At 35.9% G+C, this 20,806-nt stretch overlaps 1 protein-coding gene across 8 annotated transcripts in view; it reads right to left on the bottom strand.

The window, feature by feature from the left end:
* LOC105480053 (nebulette) overlaps nt 1-20,806 on the bottom strand; it is a 379,519-nt gene that overhangs the window by 114,014 nt on the left and 244,699 nt on the right. For 2 of the 8 annotated variants that reach the window (XM_011738499.3, XM_011738503.3), the window contains exons 1-2: nt 1,377-2,240; nt 1,205-1,276 (exon numbers count right to left, since the gene is read on the bottom strand). The exons of 2 other annotated variants lie outside the window; for them this stretch is intronic. In XM_011738499.3, coding sequence (XP_011736801.2) covers nt 1,205-1,276; nt 1,377-1,457 — 153 coding nt within the window. In that variant the 5' untranslated portion in view covers nt 1,458-2,240. Of the gene's footprint in view, nt 1-1,204; nt 1,277-1,376; nt 2,244-20,806 lie in introns of those variants that run through there. 4 more of the 8 variants (XM_011738502.3, XM_011738501.3, XM_011738504.3 and 1 more) reach the window with 4 other exon arrangements.

The raw sequence follows: 20,806 nt of genomic DNA, 5'->3' as shown, positions 1-20,806 counted from the left end.
GTTTGTCAGAAAGAGCCAGTCATATCTAAACTGTGATTGGATGGATGTAAAAGTAAGTAACAGACAGAGTAGTTAATAACAGCTAACATTTATGGAGTACTCACAATGTTCCAGATAGTTTATTCAGCATTTTAGATGCATTACCATTATTTAATCTTATTATAAATGTTACAGCTGAGGGATGGAGCCCAGCCAGGTTATATAACCTTTCCAAGGTTATTGTGGAGTCAACCCAGGCAGATTGACTTTGGAGGACGTTCCAGCCCATTGTCCTCCTGCCCAGGACTGACTTCCCTTTGAAAACAAACGTGCAAAACATTCTGATCATCTTGCTCATTATCAACAACAGAAACAACCAGTATTGTGCTCATCTCTCTAAATGAAGACACAGGCACATATTCACTCTACAGGAGTCACCCTTCCTCTGGACCAGCAATCCTCTTAGAACTGTTAATGAGGATCATCTAAATTCTCATTCCTGGTGAGCAACATTTTTCCTTGTACTTCTTGAATTCTAGCTTACATATTTAACATAAAACTATACGTTCAATCATTCAATATATTCTGGGATTCCCTTGAAGTGTAATATTGACCAATCCCAGTTACTAAAAAATGTCACAACAAAAATGCCCCTTGCACTAATATCCTTCTCTAATATCAGGGTTCTTAGCAAGCAGCTTGGTAATCCACAAATCCTGAATTGTAAATAGAAGTTATATGCATATATATATATATATATATATATATATATATATATATATATATGCATTTTCCTGTTCTGAAAGACAAGTCCATTCATTAGATTCTTCAGAATGCCCCAAAATGTTAAAAAATGACTACTCATTTAGATAGAGGGCCTCCCAAGACAAATTACATCATTACATTCATTTTAAAATCTTTGGGAGTTCTCAAATGGAATAAATACTGCAATTCAATGCCTTATGATTTCATGCCAGAGTGACAGCAAACCTCATAAGGGACAGGATTCTGGATTAAGAATGAGGAGACTTGCTCTAGCAGAAATTCTCTGTATAGGTGACCTTGGCGAAATCACTTAGAATTTCAGGACTTTGTTCCATGATCTGGAAAGTGACTGTGTTTTAAAAGGTGATTTCAGGGTTTCCCCCACAGCTCTATGCCTCTATAACATAATAATACCACAGGTGCAATGCAAAATAAGACAGAAAGTACTCCAGCCACTTACATCACTAATGAGTTGCGTGCATTTTCTGGCCAATTCCATGCTTAAGTCTTCAATAACAGGCTTATAGAAGACCTATACGGAAAAAAAAAAAAAAAGAAAGAAAGAGAACATTTTTCTCATCATCAATTTAGAGGAACAAACGCTGGTCATGAGTATGTGTTTTCTTACTCACCCGGTCTTCTTCATTTTCTTCTTCCCCTATTGTTTCTTCTTCAGTTTCATCTTTTACATCCTCAAATACAGGGACCCTCATTTTTACCCTTTAAAATAGTTATTTTTAAAATTTACTCATGTGGCGTCCTTTTTCGTACCACAGCGCCCTTGAGATGCTGATGTCTCTGGTGCTCTGTTCGAAACGCCCTTACCCAAGCCTCAGCCCTATTTAGCCCACACTTCACTCCTTATCTCAGTGGTGTGTGAGTGAACAGAACAGGATCCCAGAGGTCTACCAGGCTGGCCTCACAAGTGGACATAACATATTCTTTGGCAAAACTTGATTTTATGAACTTTTAAAGTCAACATTTTTTCCACTGGTTAAGAAATCCAAAAGAGAAAATTTATTTATCTTTTACTAATTCTATTCATTCATAAAAGAGTGTAAAAAGGACTTAGAGATTCCACAAAAACTACTCAGCTCTAACACTCAAGATAGCACAGTCCAAAGCCTGTTATCTCAAAGACTCCTCATCTCTGTCTAAATAAAGCTTTCACTGGAATGTCGGACTTCTTTCTGACTTGGGGTAGAGAATCTGGATCATTCAAGCTCATTTTGTTAACCCAAATTATATGTTTTATCAGACACACCAGTACTTCTCACATCCTAAAAAATACCCACTTTATATTAGCTGATTAGAGGCTAGTTATTTATTATGAAAAGCCCTTTGAACCACTTCAAAGAATCTATTCTGAGTTAATGATGACTGTTAGTCTTATACTGGCGAGTATGGTATTGTATTAATTGTAAACATCATTAAACATGAGAAGTTGCAGTTAACACATGTTGATATATAATTTAACAATTCTAGAAACATCACTGTTTCAAAAATAATCATCATCATCTTTGAATTCTGCAATTCTACTCATCATGTCAATTTTTACAGATTCATTGGTGATGTGCATTATTACTCAATGGGTACCCCACATTCAGAAAAGTTTGGAAAAATAAACCATCACAATATTTATAATGTGGTATGTGTCCTTGGTTATGTAAAACCAAGGTTAAAAATACATTTTTCAAAACAAATATTTTAATGTCAATTCAGGCAATTCCAAGACTCTCTACAACTCACGATTTATTAATCTGGTTATTTAAATCCTAGGGGAAATTAATTTTACCAAGTCATAGCATATTAGCGTCGGGCATAAAAAAATACTCTACAAGGAATAGTAATACTGATGACAGAAAATACAAATTTATTAAAAATAATACATCATTCTAAGTAGCCAAGCATAACTCTTTTTCTCTTGATATCATATCTAGTTTTCAATGTGTTATTAAAAAAATGCCTCGGCCTTACCTAAAATGAAAACCCTAACAAGAAAAACATTCTACACAGTCATCGTGTACAAATTATTTCTGAAATTGTGTTTCATGAGGCAAAAGTTCCACAAAAGATTCTGGGGGAGAAGAGCAGGTTTCTTAAACAAATACGTTTGGGAAATCTGTACCCCAATCTCTGCCCCTGCCACTTAGAGATCTACAAGGCATACTGACACATTAGAAGTTCTGAGAAGACCTTCAACCAAAAAACCTACTTAGGCTTGCTTAACCTCCTTTTCCCCTGAACACAAAACCTATCTATCTCATCAAATCTAATCCAATTTAATCTAATCTACCTACCTACCTATCTTTCTATCTACCTATCACTTTTTTTTAATTATACCCACTACCCCAGAAAACTAACACTCCTCTGTGAAATATGACCTATTACTTAGGGAAATATTGCTCTATTCTGCTAAAATGTTGTGTTCTAGAAGGAGCTATTGGTCTTGAACTAGTTTTTGATAAAGGCTAAATTAATGGTATCACATATCCTGTTCACCAGCAAAGTACCAAAAAGAAATTGTCCCGAGCATGCTAAATTTGGAAACCACAACTCTAAGATTACAGCCATATCATGCTGGCCCAGTACAGTGGATTCCACAAGGACATTGCTTGTACATTTTATTTGTTCCATAAAAGGAAAGAATGTGTGGATTCTAATTATTTCCCTCAAGTCCTCCACTGGCCAGAAGATTATTCTAATATTCTATAGATCTATTACATTATCTTTATTGGGAAATAAAGAGGAGTAATTTCTGTAAACTTGTCTTGCAAATTTCTAGAAGTGTAGGGAGAAACTCTCGTCGAAACTGCCTGAGACACACCTTTTGGCTCATATTTGAGGAGATAGTACTGGTGTTGCTCAGGGTGACACCTATTCCCCAAGGTGAATTACATTCATCAGGCTTGCACTGCAGTTATTTCTCATTTCCCATCATGTAATACGTTCTTAAGGACTCTTCACTGTGCTGCAAGAAAATAAGCTGTTGAGATTTAATGCTCAAAGTTTTGAAAACAAAAACCAAACACCATGTGCAATGTGAACACAAATTTTCCATTTGAGATTCTAGAATCAGAATTTCAAGCAAAGGGATCCTTAAGAAATCAATATACCTAAAGCCCTCTCTTTCACAGATGACAAAATGAAGTCTATGAAAAATTATCTGTCTCATTTACAAACTATGAAGTACTAGGATCAGAACCTAACTAAAGACCTGTGTTCATTTGTTCAACAAATAAATGTTTTTATGCCAGGCACTGTGCTTGGTATTAGAGATAGGATGGTGAATAAAACATCCTCATACTAAGATAGAGTAGGAAATAAAACACTCATCACTCAAGACTTGCTGGATGAAGTCTTTAATGGATTGCTTGGCAAGCTAGAGACAACATTACTTTTGATTGAATGTATCTTTTTTCCTTTCACCTATAATATAAAATTCATGCAAAGTTTTCTCTAAAAAATGTTAAGCCCTGCACTTCATCACAGCAAAGTTTTCTTGTCAATAGCTCTAAAATATGACATGGAGAATAGGAAGAAAGTGTTCCTCATGGACAGCTATCATGTTTCAAAATCCCCTATCAACTTTTCCAAAAACCAAGCTATTTTAATAGATATTTTCACGTTGGGTTGCTGCAAAAGGAAAAATCTCCGTAGCTGCTCATACCTTTTACTTATTGGGCACTTCTTTTATGCTGTTTACTTTTCTACTTTAGTACTCTACCCATGCCTTGATACAGAATGAAACCAAGATGCATCACTTAGGGTGAGACTCTCAAAGTCCAGGTCTGGGTCTACCATGTCCTCTAGGGCAAATTACTTAACCCCTCACTACCTCTAATTCTTCATAAACAGAAAAACTGAGTTGCCAGAAGTTAATAAAAAGAAAGCGCCAGCTGGACGCAGTGGCGCACACCTGTAGTCCCAGCACTTTGGGAGGCTGAAGCGGGTGGATCACGAGGTCAGGAGTTTGAGACCAGCCTGCCCAACATGGTCAAACCCCGTCTCCACTAAAAATACAAAAATTAGCCAGGTGTGGTGGCATGTGCCTGTAATCTCAGCTACTCAGGAGGCTGAGGCAGGAGAATCACTTGAACCCGGGGGGGCGGAGGTTGCAGTGAGTCAAGATCGCGCCACTGCACTCCAGCCTAAGCGACAGAGAGAGACTCTCTCTCTAAAAAAAAAAAAGCACCTTAAAAATAGTGGAGCCCCTCACAAACACAAGCTTTATTTCAACCACCAATAAGGGTACACAGTGATGGGAAAAACACTTGGCATGAAAGGGTCTTCTCATTCTCTGTGCCATTAATATCCTTTTAAAGTTAAGAAGGGCCTTCTGCAACTAGACAGTTTAAAGATAAGAGCTCACTTGCATATTTATAATTCAGAAGTCCTCTGATCTTTTGATAGTTTGATGTTTACATGTAAGCAAATGTATTTCCTTAGCAACTGTCAGGTGGGTAATTCAAGTCTCTGGAGACACAGCCCTGCCAAGGGAACATATCCGTGCCACCATCTTGAGTTGTGCAGTGCACAACTGTCTTCACCTTCCCTGAGGTCACCTATGACAAGACTTTCGTGGTTTTTGACTAATGCTTCATACTTATGTCACTTTCTTCTTCTTTTTTTAATAATGATAGAACATGTGCTTTTCCCCAACATGGTGATACATGATTTAAAAATAAAAATTATAATAAACAATTGAAATAGATTCAGATTCAGTTCTGAGTGGGGGGGAAAAGTACAGAGATAAACTTTTTTCTTTTAACTTGAAAAATGAATTCAACATTTCTTATTAAAAAATATTCATCCTAAATGGTTAAGTGAGAGAAGAATTTGTTTGCCTGATTTGTTTCCCTGCCGTGATGGCTTTTCACACCCATTTTTTGTAAAGTATAGATAGTATCAAACTCTATACATATTGTTTTTCCTATACATATATACCTATGATAAAGCTTAATTTATAAATTAGAATAGTAATGACATGAAAAGACATTTCCCAAAAGAAGATATACAAATGGCTAACATATGAAAAAATGCTCAATATCACTAATCATCAGATAAATGCAAACTAAAACCACAATAAGATACTGCCTTAATCGTCAGAATGGTTATTATTAAAAAGTCAAAAAACAATACATATTGGTGTGGATGTGGTGAAAAGGGAACACTTACTGCTGGTGGGAATGTAAATGAGTACAACCTCTACAGGAGACCATATGAAGGTTTTTTAAAGAACTAAAAGTAGAGCTACCATAGGATTCAGCAATCCCACTACCAGGTATCTACCCAAAGGAAAAGAAGTCCTTATATCAAAAAGACATCTGCATGCGTTATGTTTCTCACAGCACAATTCACAATGTCAAGCATATGGAACCAACCTAACTGGCCATCAACCAATGACTGCATAAAGCAAATGTGGTATGCATTCACCATGGAATACAACTCAGCCATAAAAAGAACAAAATAATGTCTTTTGTAGCAACTGGGATGGAGCTGGAGGCCATTATTCTAAGTGAAGTAACTCAGGAATGAAAAACCAAATACTGCATATTGTCTGTCACTTGTAAGTGGCAGCTAATCAGTATGCAAAGGCACATAGAGTACTGTAGAAGTCTCACACAGATACTCAGAAGGGAGAAGGGTAAGGGATTAAAACCTACAGATTGGGAACAATTACACTACTCAAGTGACAAGTGCACTAAAATCTCAGACATCAACATAAAATTCATCCACGAAACCAAAAACCACTTGTACCCCAAAAACCATTGAAATAAAAGTAAATGTTAAGATGTCACAGTAAGAGATCAACTAGTAATAAAATAGAATAATTATAACAAAATGCTGTAATAAAGTTATGTGCATGCATTCTCTTTCTCTCTCAAAGCATCTTCTGATGTACTCACCTATTTTCAGATCTTAGTAACTGAAACCTCAGAAAGGAAAACCAGAGATAAGGGAGCATTACTGTAGCTGTGTTCCTGGGAAGGCAATTGAGTACTGCCCACGAGATAGACCCTTTTTGCACCTATTTGTAAATGCATTTCAGTGTTCTTTACTACGCATTTATATGTGGTTCTTCAGAATCACCTATGAACCAACTGTAAGGTCTTACTGGTACCCTCGTGTATTAATGAGTTATAAATCTTTGAAATGTGTTTATGTTTTATGAGAGTCGTGACTTTACCATTTAAAGAATTCTGTAATGATGCAAGTGATTTGATTATCCTCAATTCTTTAACATTCAGGAAAAATAGAAAGAAAAAAGGCATTATTGGAGAAAGCCCACCTCTCAATTGTGAAATTTAGCTGTAAAAATTTCTAGCATTTATTGATATCAGCTTTTGGTTTTGTTTTGTTTTCAGGTGGGATCTCATTTGACTATTGGCAAATGTCACATGTGTGCTTGTATATATGTACATTCACACATGCAACACACATACATGTAACAAGCAGAGTTAATTCACCACAGCTGCCGGTTCTTGCTCAAAAAGCATAAAAGGCTTCAGTAAATGCAATGACTTAATTACTTCTCACATCTGGAAAAACTTGAATACGAGAGTGGATTTATTGAAGAAGCTCTTTGCTTGGCTGTCAACACCATATCAAGAGCCAGAAAGAGAACGGGCTTGATCACTCTTGGCAATTCTTTAACCCATTCATAGATAGATGATCTACCAATTAATTCATAACATGTCCTGTTTATATGATTTATGAATTTTGTGAAAACACAGCAATGTAAATACTTTCCTAGTAATTTATGGAGAAAAGCTGTTTTTGTAACGTTTCCAAGAGGAAAAAAAGCATACATTAAAATGGGGAAATAATAAAGAAGTTTTCACTTTCAAGGAAACAAAGGAAAGGGTTTTGGGGGTTATAGAGCCTATTGCGAACAACCATTAGAACTGTAACTTACACAAACACATGCAAAACTAGATGATTTGGCACTTTTTGGAGAAAGTGTAATATAGTGCTCCTAAAAGGGAACAGGGGATTTATATGAGCTCATAGCAAGAAAATTTAGTAGAAACCAAGTGTATTAGTCCATTTTCACACTGCTATAAAAACAAACCCGAGACTGGGTAATTTATAAAGAAAAGAGGTTTAACTGACAGTTTCACATGACTGGAAGGCCTCAGGAAACATACAATCATGGCAGAAGGGGAAGCAGGCACTTCTTACATGGTGGCAGGCAAGAGAGAGCCAGCAAGAGCAGGGAAAACTGCCTTATAAAACCATCAGATCTCGTGAGAACTCACTCACTATCACAAGAACAGCATGGGGGAAACTGCCCCCATGATCCAATCACCTCCCTCCCTCAACACGTGGGGATTACAATTGGAGCTGAAATTTGGGTGGGGACACAGAGCTAAACCACGTCACCAATAAACAACCAGATCTCCTCTAGAAAAGGATACTGAAACTGGAATTAGGCAAAATGATGATAAGGCATCCAAAGAGCAATTTGCAAAGACCCAGAGACAAGAGTTGAAAAAAACAAAAGTTCTATGTCACTGGAGCAATACAATAGGACAGAGATGAGGGAAGGAGAGGAGCTGAAGATCCTTCAGCCTCCAGGATGACAGGAGAGAGCTACATGAAGGAAATGTATTGAAATCACTTATCCTAACACAAAAAAACTGAAGTCAGTTTGAACCATGAACTCTTTGCAAATATAACAATTCCTACTCAATTTACTGTGGAAGCAGCACTACTACAGCTTCTCTATTCCTTTTATGTGCCTTGAACGTAATTTTTCCTTCTTCAGGTTATCATTAGCCCTTCAAAATACTCTTTGAATATCTGGACTTTATGAAAATTCCTAGTGAAGAAAGTGTTTCTAGATTTATGAGTTTTTGGAAGAAAAACATTTAAGGGAAATACGTTTGTATTATGTAGACCCTGAAATAAATAAAATTTACGTTAAATGTGTTTATAATACAAATTTCACACTTTTACATTTCTACAATTACAGTTTTATTATTTAAATGCACCTCTTTTTTCTAATCCTTACTAAACAAGTGATGTCAATGTTCCTTCTCCAACCTTAAGCATCAAATTACTAACACCTATGTTCACTAAGGATTCCTTCTTCCTGAAATCATGATTTCATCTCACTTTAAGCCAGGGAAAACAATACTACTAATGCTCAAAAGTTTGGAACTTTTAAAACACTAATTTGTGAGCCTTATTCTAATTATTTCCATGGAGCTTTTCCATGTTTAACTCAAACTATAAGACAATATCAAAATAAAATTATAATTAAATATATCATTAAAACAGCTATGAAGTTAATGATGCTTTAAAATAACTGGTACCCTTTGAAGAGTGAGAACTAGTTTAACATATGTTGTGGGTGATTTCTCTCTGAGGACTTTATCTTCTTTATTATTTGTGTGAGGGTGTGTGTTGGGGGTGTGGGTGTGTCTATGTTCGTTCATTCATTCACTCATTTGTTATATGAAGATGGACACGAATGAATTATAACAAATATAATTCAACAAATTTTATTTGTTAATAAGTTCACAAATGTTTCTTGTGTGCATTCTATGGGCCAGGCAACATGTTAATCTCTTCAATCGATGAATGAAACCAACAAAAATCCTTAACTGTCTCTCCTATTTCAATCATACATTCATTTATCAAATATCTATGAGTATCTACTTCATACTATGCACTACAGTGAGATATTTTTATATTTATATGAGACATTTTATACTTTTTCCTACTAGGTCTTTAAAATCCTGTGTATTTTAACTTCACAGTTACAGCACAACTCAATTCCAACTAGCGACATTTTAAGTGCTCAATAGTCAGATGTAAATAGCAGTGACCATGTTAGACAGTATAGTTCTATAGTAATGCTATAAGACTGGAAATCATTAGCTATTTTTCAATTTGATCATATATACCTTAAGCATGAAAAAAAATTTAAAATTAAATTTAAGATAATGATCTCAGGGTCTTAATAAGCAAGCAATAAAATCTACAATCTGATTTTAATTTCCAGACCTGTCTAAATAAGTCTTCAGTGTGGAAATGTATTTAAGGGTTTAAATTTTTATTATAAATAATGAATTAATTTTTAAAATTATGTTTTAATTAAGTTCACCAAAGGTATATTTTCAAAATGCTATCTTGTTTCATTAATGAAAAGATGTAAAGTCCCACTAGTTTTCAGGATATTCACCCTCTAATTTTCTGCCTAATAAATAATTATATGACTGAATAATAAATATTCATTCTATAATTCTCTAAATAGCAAAAAGTCCAAATAGTGAAATATCTTCCATCGATACTCCCATTTTTAACTCATATAACTGAATTTAAGCAAACCATTCATTCATCACCTTGGCTAGATAAGTCCTTTTAAACAATATTGTGAAGTAATGTCACCAAGAAGTATATGAGATTTTAATAAACAGGTTGATGTCTCATGAAAAGAACCAAAGTTTCACTGAAATGAGATTTTTCTATTTTAAAAGTTACATTTTTCAAGTATTCAACAGAAAAGATCTTGATCAGTGAGGAAAAACAGTATTTCTGACTTCTATTCACCTCTCACCTTGACAGAGCCAGCACAATTGGTACTTGAAAACTGCTAGAATCTTGAATAATATCCAAATGCAATGAAGCACTTCAAACCTAAAAATGCTATTATGCAGAATGATATTCAAGGTCTTAAATTTTATTTGTGCTAAACCTCACCCAAGCTATGCTGACATTTTTGGGGAAAGAGGAACTCCATATAAAAATAATGGGAGGCAGCCATGAAGTCTTCAAAGTTATTGAACTCTCTACTGACCTATACTAGGTACCAAGAGAAGGTACCAAAGGATGATCACTGCATGCCAAGCACTGTGCTGTGAGCTTTACATACAGTATCCCATGTGATCCTCAGACACCCATTTCACAGATGAGGTCACTAGGATTTAGACTGATAACTTGCCCAAGCTCTCACAGTAAGAGATTCATACCTAGGTCTTACTGCTTCCATTTATGTGAAACCTACTAGACCACAGGGCAGTAGAATCTTGAATGGATGCTTTTTATTTATTTCTGGTAGTGATATTATTTTCTCTCAACTCCTTCAACTTCCAACTTCAAAGGAATTGTCATCACAGATGGTTACATAAAGGAAGAGTAGTCCTTGTGGTATGGAGACAATTGGGTCCCTGTGATCAGTGAAAACAAACCCCCATGGGCATTAGAAGCAACAGGAAAAGCAGGCAATAATGAAAGCATTATGGGAATCCTTGATCTAGCAGGAACCTAATTTGAGGAACTTTTCCTGCTTTTCATTCATTAAATGGCACATTTATGAGCAGTAGTGAGCTGGTAAATGTTTAACAATCAGCTCTCTCTGGGTTTATATTTTTTAATTAAGAAATAAATTTTTAATTAAAAAACAAAAGCTCTGCTCTGCAGCATAATCATGGAGTTGGGAAGAGACGAACACAATCTGCTCTGGTAAGCTGATAGGAGCCAGTGCCACACAGCACTGTGAGTAACAACAAAAGCCTATATCTAATGTTAAATGGACCAAGAAATGCCAATCAACTGAGGCTAATCTTCCAAATTTTTAAATGGGCATTTCAAGGTATACAGTTATGCCCTGCTGCTATTCTGTTCCTTACCTGCATGTTGATGAATTCATTCTAAATGGTAAGATTTCAAACTTACTTGTGCTACACTTTTTCTACTGATCACCAGACTCTGATAAAATCTGTGTTTATGGCACTCTTTTTAATTTTTAATTTTTTATGTACACGATAGGTGTATATATTTATGGGGTACATGAAATGTTTTGATCCAGGCATACAATGCGTAATAATCACATCATGGAGAATGGGGTATCCATCCCCTCAAGTATTTATCCTTTGAGTTACAAACAATCCAACTACACTCTTTGCATTATTTTAAAAAATACAATTAAGTTATTATTGACAGTCACCCTGTTGCTATCAAATAGTAGGTTTCGTTCATTCTATTTTTTTTGTACCCTTTAACAGTTCCTACCTCCCCACCACCACCCTCACTACCCTTCCCAGTCTCTGGTAACCGTCCTTCTACTCCGTATGTCCATGAGCTCAATTATTTTGATTTTTAGATTCTACAAATAAGTGAGAACATGCAATATTTGTCTTTCCGGGTGGCACTCTTAATAATTTAGATGCCTCTAAGATATTGTACACACAAATGAAGCAAATGAAATGGAAAATACTTTTAAGAGGCAGATTTTCTTGTACCCAAATAGAGCCTACCTTTTCTACACAGCTGTCTTCACACCGAAAAGGATTAAAACTTAAAATTTTCTTTAAGGAGGATCTAACACGTAAAAATTTAGAATATAGTAAATGTTAATTCAAAATAGTATTATAGTAGTGACTGTTATACTATACAGTCTCTGATTTGCAAAAAGCTAATGAAGATAATTTACAGACTAACTCAACAATTCTCTCAACTGGACTAGAATATTAGGAGCAATTCACCACAAAATATTGGAACAATAATATATATAAAAGAAATATAGAATTGCCAGAGGAAACAACTTATATAATGGTTTTAAGTCTTAAAATAAGGAACCAAGTACAGCCCTGATCCAAAGCACATAGTGATATTTCTGCAGAAAAAAAAAAGTGTTTTATAGAATTATGATAATACCTGTCTAGTATCAAAGCTTAATTAAAATAGTGAATAAACATATTCTTTGTATTTCACTGTGCATCAGCAAAAATATCTCCTTTTCAGCAAACTTTACACTTAGGTAAAAATTTTGACATAAAAAAGATCCTCAGGGTAGGACTGTAGTTTAAAAAGTTGAATTTTTTGGGCAGTTTGTCATGGAAAGTCTTAAAGCAGCTTCTCTGTGCTTTTCAGATGGATAGATTTAGAAGAAATGAATTGAGGACACAATAGTTTTAAAAACTATCTATATAGTTAAGCAAAATTGTCATTTTCAGCTCAAGGTTCATACAAAAGCAATATTTCTTTTATATATGTTGTCATGGCTCTGACAATTCTTTATAGTATTTATCTGCCATGATTTTACAAAGATTATAACTAACTCATGAGCTATTTAATCATGTAGCTTCTGCGTAAGTTCCATAATTATGTTATACTCAAAAACTAAAACACATGCATCAGATGTCATGAGGTTGTAGTCCACAATGACTGATGGCAGAACTGTATTCTATTTTTTGGCCTGGCAAAAACACTACAACTGACCAGACAAGGACGACTAAGGACAGAAGAGATTTGAAGGCAGCTAAACCCTCACTGCATGAACCATAGTCAGAGAGACACTGTTTGAAAAGGAGCAAGCATTGGAAGTGCCACATGTGGTGTGGGCAGTGGAAAGCATGCCACACAGAAGGAGTCCTAAGACCTACCTTCAAAATCCCTACACTGTAAAAAATTAGACCGATCTTCCTAGTTCTAAGATTGTATGATTACCAAATTTATCTACCTATCTACTAATCACCAGGGTACAAGGAATTCAAAGACAAAAACCTTATCTATTAACAAATTCTTTTGTCAAACCACTTTTTGGTTTGGTGTTTTTTGTTGTTTGTTTTGGCCAAAGGGGGACAGAAGTAACCTAAGATAAAGAGTAGGCACTGGCCAGGTACTGTGGCTCATGCCTGTAGTTCCAGCACTTTGGGAGGTCAGGGTGGGAGGAGGGCTTCAGCCCAGGAGTTCAAGACCAGCCTGGGCAACACAGCAAGACCCTGTCTCTAAAACAGAAAAACTAGCTGGCTGTGGTGTTGTGAGCTTGTAGTTCCAGCTACTTGGAAGGCTGAGATGGGAGGACTGCTTGAGCCTGGGAAGTGGAGGCTGCAGTGAGCTGTAATTGTGTCCTGCACTCCAGCCTGGGCGACAGAGCAAGATCCTGTCCCAAAAAATAAAAACAAAATATAAAGAGTAAGCACTGCAGTAAATCCTTTACATATCTTATCTCATAAAACACTCACAAACTCTCTGGAAAGTAAATACTATCAGGATCCCCAAACTGAAGTTCAAAGGTAGCATGAACAAAACTTAAAACAAGATTTTCTATGTTGATGTATACACCTGTTGTGAGCATTCAGCACTGTGAAAATGGCTGAAACCCACATTTTAAAGCTCTCTTTGTATTATTATTACACTTCAGAAACTAACCAGGTATGCTTGAATGGCCAATAAAGTATAGGACATTCATAAAACCTATTCCTATATACATCAAAATATTTTTAACTGTTCTAAAACCATAGTCTTCAAACAACTACAAGGACATTCTCATAGTCTAGTTTTAAAACTAGAGCATTTAAATCAAGCATGTATAAATAAGAAAGTATAAGTGGATTTTATATGTACATAAAATAGGGACGTATTCCCAAGGCATGGGAAATCATCAGTGATGTAGCTATCCTTAGTGTATTCACGACTATGCGTTCCAAAATCAATATAAACATAATCAGTGGGAAATTAAATTCTGATAGAGCCAAGAGTATGACTTTGAAAAGCTTTTAAGCATTTATCTCCACAATGATCTCATGAGGAGTTCAAGCTTGCTTTTCAAGTAACAACACCGTCAAGGCTCTAAAAAGCAGATATTTATCATAGCATTCAATCTGTTGCAAAAATTTCTTGGCAGTTTGACTCAATAGAAGAAAAGTAAGTTTTCGTGTCATCGCAAATGGGGAAGGAAATTGTTATCTTAAACACCACCTTTATCTCCCAATTTAATTAACATTCTCCCTCTTAAGGTTATAATAATAACTTTTCTTATTCTTCACACTAAAACTATTTTAGTTTTTCTGCAAATATGAATATCAATGCAAAAAACATGAAAATTACTTTTAAAAATAAACTAGAATTATTTTTTAGATTATTTATATTTCTTTTATATATGTTGTCATGAACTGTACTTTATATTGCTTCTGTTTTATATTTTCAGTTGTATTACCATGTCTCAGAGGAATGCTCATAGATGTGGCTTACAAGAAGAGCGAGTCAATGGCACTGCTATGTTTCAAATAAAACTGTATATTGCCTGAGTGTACGTTATGTTCAATATTTGCTTTAAAACATCTGTATTTGGACTATGTATAAATCCATACATTAGGTATCATAAGAAATATAAAACTGAATAAAATGTAGCCTTTCATACTCGAGGCTCTTCTAATCTATGAGTCGAGACAAAGCACTTCGAGAATATAATGAAGTCATCAGAGAATTAGAGAGTGCTGTAAAGGTTCAGAAGATGAAGAAAATCCCAAATATTAGGAAGATGCCAAAGTTTCATGAACATTGCTTTTGATCTGCAGATCATGAAGATGGATCTGTTTTTCAGAAGTGAGAATAGGGAGGTTAGAAGACATATCACACACAAGGACAAGAGAATCACCATACCGGCTGGACGTGGTGGCTCATACCTGTAATCCCAGCACTTTGGGAGGCCAATTGGTTGAGGTCAGGAGTTCAAGACCAGCCTGGCAAACATGGCAAAACCCCATCTCTACTAAAAATACAAAAATTAGTTGGGCATGGTGGTGTGCACCTGTAGTCCCAGCTACTTGGGAGGCTGAAGCAGGACAATTGCTTGAACCCAGGGTGGAGGTTGCAGTGAGCTGAGATCGTGCCACTGCACTCCAGCCTGGGTGACAGAGAGAGACTCTGTCTCGAAAAAAAAAAAAAAAAAATTGCCATACTATGGCCCCCATGAGGAACAACTTGAGCATGGCATAGGGAAAGTGAAGGAGTAAAGATCGAAGGAAAGGCAGAACGGAGACAGCTTCAAATGTCAAGCCAACAACTGCGCATATAATTCAATCAGAAATCTCAAGTCACAGCGTTTTAACCAGGGGAGTGACATACAAATCCAATAAAGAAACCGTAATCTAGGTGCAACATAAGTAGGAAATGCTGAAATGAGAGGAACAGGATATCAGAAGACATCTGCAAAATGGCCTAGAGGCTGGCAAGAGATAAAGACTTATACTGGATTCATGAAAGCGGTTGATAAAAAGATTTGAGAGATACTAAAGATGTAAACAGAGCAATAGATAATATGTGAAGAATGAGAAAAGAAAGTTTGTGTTGAGATACTGTAAGTTGTTTTTGTTTGTTTGTTTTCAGAGACAGGGTCTTGTTCAGTCACCCAGGCTGGAGTGCAGTGGCACGATCATAGTGCACTGCAGCCTCAACTCCCAGGCTCAAGTGATCCTCCCACTTCAGCCTCCTGGAGTAGCTAGGACTACAGGCACACACCACCACACCCAGCTAATTTTTTTTTAAGTTTTTTTTGGTAGACACAGGGTCTCACTATGTTGTCCAATCTGGTTTCAAGCTCCTGGTCTCAAGTGATCCTCCTGTTTCAGCCTCCCAAAGTGCTCATATTACAGGCATGAGCCACCACACCCTGCTGTAAATTGTTTTGAACAGAGGGTGAAATAGGCTCAGGGAGGAGCATACTGAGTCTGAAATAGAGCATCCAGGTGGAGGATCAGCCATCAGTGAGAGCTGCACAGAGGTTATGACTACAGCATTGACTCAGCTTAGAGAAGGGAGTCAGAGTTCAGAGGGCCACAGGCAATTCCTAGAGCAAGTGAAGAGAACAATTTTGAAAGGCATCTGCTGAAGAAAAGCAATTATTCATTCCTCAAAGGCACTGCCGATCCTTCACACTGAATCTCAGAAAAGGTACACTCCTGAAACAAGGTCTCCTGGACAAAGAAAGGACAAAGAAAAACTCTATTCTGTTTTCTTAATAATTCTCAAAAATCAGACCACTTTAATGGAATGCTTCATTAAAAGTATTTATTAAGAGATAATTATGTGAATTAAGAACTTGGAATATAAAAATATTATCTGCATTAAGAGGCTTTAAACATCTTGGATATATGTCTAGTTATAAAAATGAAAAAATGTTCAGTTTACTGGAAATAGCAAAAAAGTACAAAAACAAAGCATACAAAATAATGTATCAGGAATTGTTAAATTTTATCAGTTGCTTTTCCAGCATCAGATGGCATATTTGACTTTTTGATCAATATCAATAGCATATTAATTTTATTATATCAATAGATTTCCCAGTATTGAATCACCCTGCATTCTTGGGTTAAATACTATTTGCCTGTGGTAGGTTGTTCTTTGAATGAATATGATCTTATAGCATTTGTTTATACGATCATATGTATGAGACAATGAATATTTATGCTCATGTACTGGAGCCATTTATGTTCAAAAACTGGAGTTTTCTTTTTCAGGCTATTAGCCTTTTTGGTGCTCAATACCAAAAGACGTATTTTGGAAATGGCCATTCTTGAAAATAGGATAGACTCATCAATAGAGCTATAGCAGACATGTCAATAAATTCACCTGTCCAGTCCAAACTACACTCATGTTCAACCTCTTCTGCACAGACTATGAATCGATCGCATACCCTGATTATTCACCCACAGCTCATCAGACCAAAAGCAGACACTGCACTTAAGGAGCGGAAACACATTGGTCATTTAGTGACCAATGAGAATGTGCTTTGCGAGTCTGAACTAACAGACATTGAGCTGTGGATAATCAGATGTCAGTAAGTGTTGGAGCTAAATGCTGGGTAAACTCGGGTGGGTTGCTATATTTCAACCACATACAGGCTAAGATAACCTGTATTCAGAGAAAAGCAGAGACAAAGAGCCATAGAAACCTTAAAAGATACAGTGAACAAGATTTGCATTTTAATGACTTCACAGTTTACATGAAGTCCAGCCCTACTTATTGCAAAGGTTTTCTATGAGATTACCCTCTATGCTTCCTATAAATCTCTTTTTCCTTCAGTCATTCCTTGGAAGCAAACATTCCTAATACAATATTTATCAGGGACAGGAACCTTTCATAAAGTAAATTGTTTAATAATATTGTTCAATGCTTTCCTTGGTTATTGCTTTGTTCAGGTTTTCTAATTCCTCAAGTCCATTTTGGTAGTTTATATATTTCTTTTAAAACTCCATTTATATTTTCCAGGTCTGTTAACATAATGTCCTCTTGTGAGTTTTGAATTTAATGATAACCTAGTCAGACTCTGAGCTAGAGGTAACTGCATATTCAGACAGAGGTTCAAACTTAAATTGATGAAGAGAGTAAAAACAATAGAAATGGAAATTTTAAATAATTGAGACAATTTTAATATCAAATTTAATATACATTGAGGATAGTGGTTCTCAAGATGTATTTTTCGTATATTTTCTGGGGTTGTTTTGTTTTGTTTTTTGAGGCAGAGTCTCACTCTGTCACCCAGACTGGAATGAAGTGGCATGATCTCAGCTCACGCAATTCTCCTGCCTCAGCCTCCCGAGTAGCTGGAAATACAGGCATGTGCCACCACACCTGGCTAATTTTTTTTTTTTTTTTTTTTTGTATTTTTAGTAGAGATGGGGTTTCACTATGTTGGCCAGGCTGGTCTCAAACTCCTGACCTCAGGTGATCCACCCACCTCAGCCTCCCAATGCTGGGATTACAGACGTAAGCCACCATGCCTGGCTTTTATATATTTTCTCAGTAAAAGTTCTTTATCATAGTACAGACCAGGGATGTAATGGATAAAAATAAATGAATCCATCATTACAATAACACTTCACCAACAAATACTTGTTAGACATTTATATATGCAAGGAACCAGCCTTTGATATTTTTAAACTTTTGAATTGGATCTGCAAGCTAACCAAACGTTTATATCCAGGTAGTCAACAAACATTCTATTTAAAACAAAATTGTTAAAACGCATTACCAAATGTTGTCATAACCTTATCACTTAGTTACAAAGGACAGTAAGACATAATAGACTGTCTTTCTATGATAAACTGTTATTAACTAAGTCAACCCTAATTTCAGAAATAATCTTTTATTTCCTAGATGAGAAGTAAAACACAATGAATCATGAGGTGATTAATCAGTCATCTAGTTTAACCAGATGTTTGATGAATGCAGACTGCTAGTGAGAATTTTAGAACTACAGGCAAGAACAATGGGTTATGGAGTTCCCAACACCTTAATCTACACAACTCTGAAAAACAACCATACCTGAGAAACTGCGAAGTAGGGAAGGAGGGAAATAGAAGCAAACTATCGCTTAAAAATTAAATAACTAAAAATGTAAAAATAGCTAGAGTTCCATTATGAAATATTTCTTGGATAGCTCTGAAGAAGAAGAAAATGACTTAATTTTTTGTTTTCTTTTGTTTTTTTGGGAAAGGGTCTCACTCTGTCACCCAGACTGGAGTGCAGGTGCAGTGACACGATCTTGGCTCACTGCAACCTTCACCTCCCAGGCTCAAGAGACTCACCGACCTCAGCCTCCCGAGTAGCTGGGATTACAGGCATCACCACTACCACCTGGCTTTTTGTTGTTGTTGTTGTTGTTGTAATTTTAGTAGAGACAGGTTTTCACCATGTTGGCCAGGCTGGTCTTGAATTCCTATGATCCACCCACCTCAGCCTCTCAAAATGCTGGGATTACAAGTGTGAGCCACCATGCCTGACTTGATTTAACTGTCAAATATTCTCTCGATTAAAAGCTTCTAACCTGGCTTCGGTATAAAATGTGTGCCCAACTGAAGTTCCTCAAGGCAATAGGCTATTTTATACTTTACCACTAGAGTGACACGTTATGAATATTTGAAAAAGAATATATGAGTCCTGTAGTGTATTGACATGTGGGGAAAAAAGTTAGACTTTTTAGAACATTTATTAACTTATTTTAGTTCCAACATTCAGAAAAGAAAACTTTACAAAGCATGTGCATATAATTTATAGTAAATATAAAATATCCTGGGGAATAAACTTAGATTATTATTTACTGAAAGGGACTGTATAGTGGAAAAAAAATCTGTGATTTAATTATAACCCTCCTGATTATGGGAACTAGACCTGGTTTAACGTATTAGTCCATGTGTGCCTAGCACAAAGCTGGTAAGAACATTAACTTTTTATGAAGTTGCAAATCAGCTTGTAAGTCCAAAATCTACCATTCTGTCCTCTCCTAGCATGCACACAAACATAAAATTACACTTAAAATGTTACAGGCAAAACACTGTCCTCTAACAATCACTAATATTGTATTTTCACATTAGCCTGATACATTCCATTCATTTCTTTCTTCAAGGGTCCTCTGAACTATTTCTCCAGGGGCACAAACCCATAATGGCAACAAATTTTTCATCTTTTTCACTGACATACCCATTGGTGTCACAACAGAAGCAAAGGGTAGAAGAAGCATTGCTGAATTAGCCTAAAAGTTGAGACCGTTCAGGGGATGTCTATTTATTTCTCAATGTACACAAAAGTCCAAACTATTCACAGGTTGGCCACATATTACTATGCATCATGTACCTGATTTTTAACTTGGATTTTGAGACAATGTGGATCTTAGAAGAGCTAGGAAAAATTAAGAAAGTTATGCAAATTTTGACATAAACAAAACTTCAAGTTCAATTAACATAGGAAAGTGAATGTTCTCTAAACATCATGTAAAACACTTAGCAGCAACTATGTCTATAAAATTAATGTGTGTTTCTGTCTCACGGTGACCTTGTCCATAATTGTTCTATTTTATATTTCACTTTCAAGATACTTCTTTGAGAAGCCAATATTCTATACTAACTGAAGAAAAAATATTCTTAAGTTCCTCTTATTAAAATCTGGTTTAGGTCATTTAATTGTGTTAAAAGAAAGATGATGTTACAAATAAAATTTAATATGATCATTGAGAAAATGAGGATGAACATTTCTGGTAAAATACTAATAAAATAACAGGATCCAAAATGATATATGCATGACACAATGAAAATAGTGGCTGAAATACAGTTGGTGGAGAAAACACACAAGAGCTAGAATCCAAGCTCCAGGCCAAGTGTGGTGACCCACACACATTGTAATCCCAGCACTTTGGGAGGCCAAGGTGGGCAGATCACTTGAGGACAGGAGTTAAAGACCAGCCTGGCCAACATGGTGAAACCCCGTCTCTACTAAAAATACAAAAATTAGCTGGATATAGTGACAGATGTCTGTAATCCCAGCTACTCAG

Source organism: Macaca nemestrina, chromosome 9 (genome assembly GCF_043159975.1).
Source record: "Macaca nemestrina isolate mMacNem1 chromosome 9, mMacNem.hap1, whole genome shotgun sequence".
Taxonomy (NCBI): domain Eukaryota; kingdom Metazoa; phylum Chordata; class Mammalia; order Primates; family Cercopithecidae; genus Macaca; species Macaca nemestrina.
Note: the sequence above shows the minus strand (reverse complement) of the source record. Positions and strands in the feature narration are given on the sequence as shown.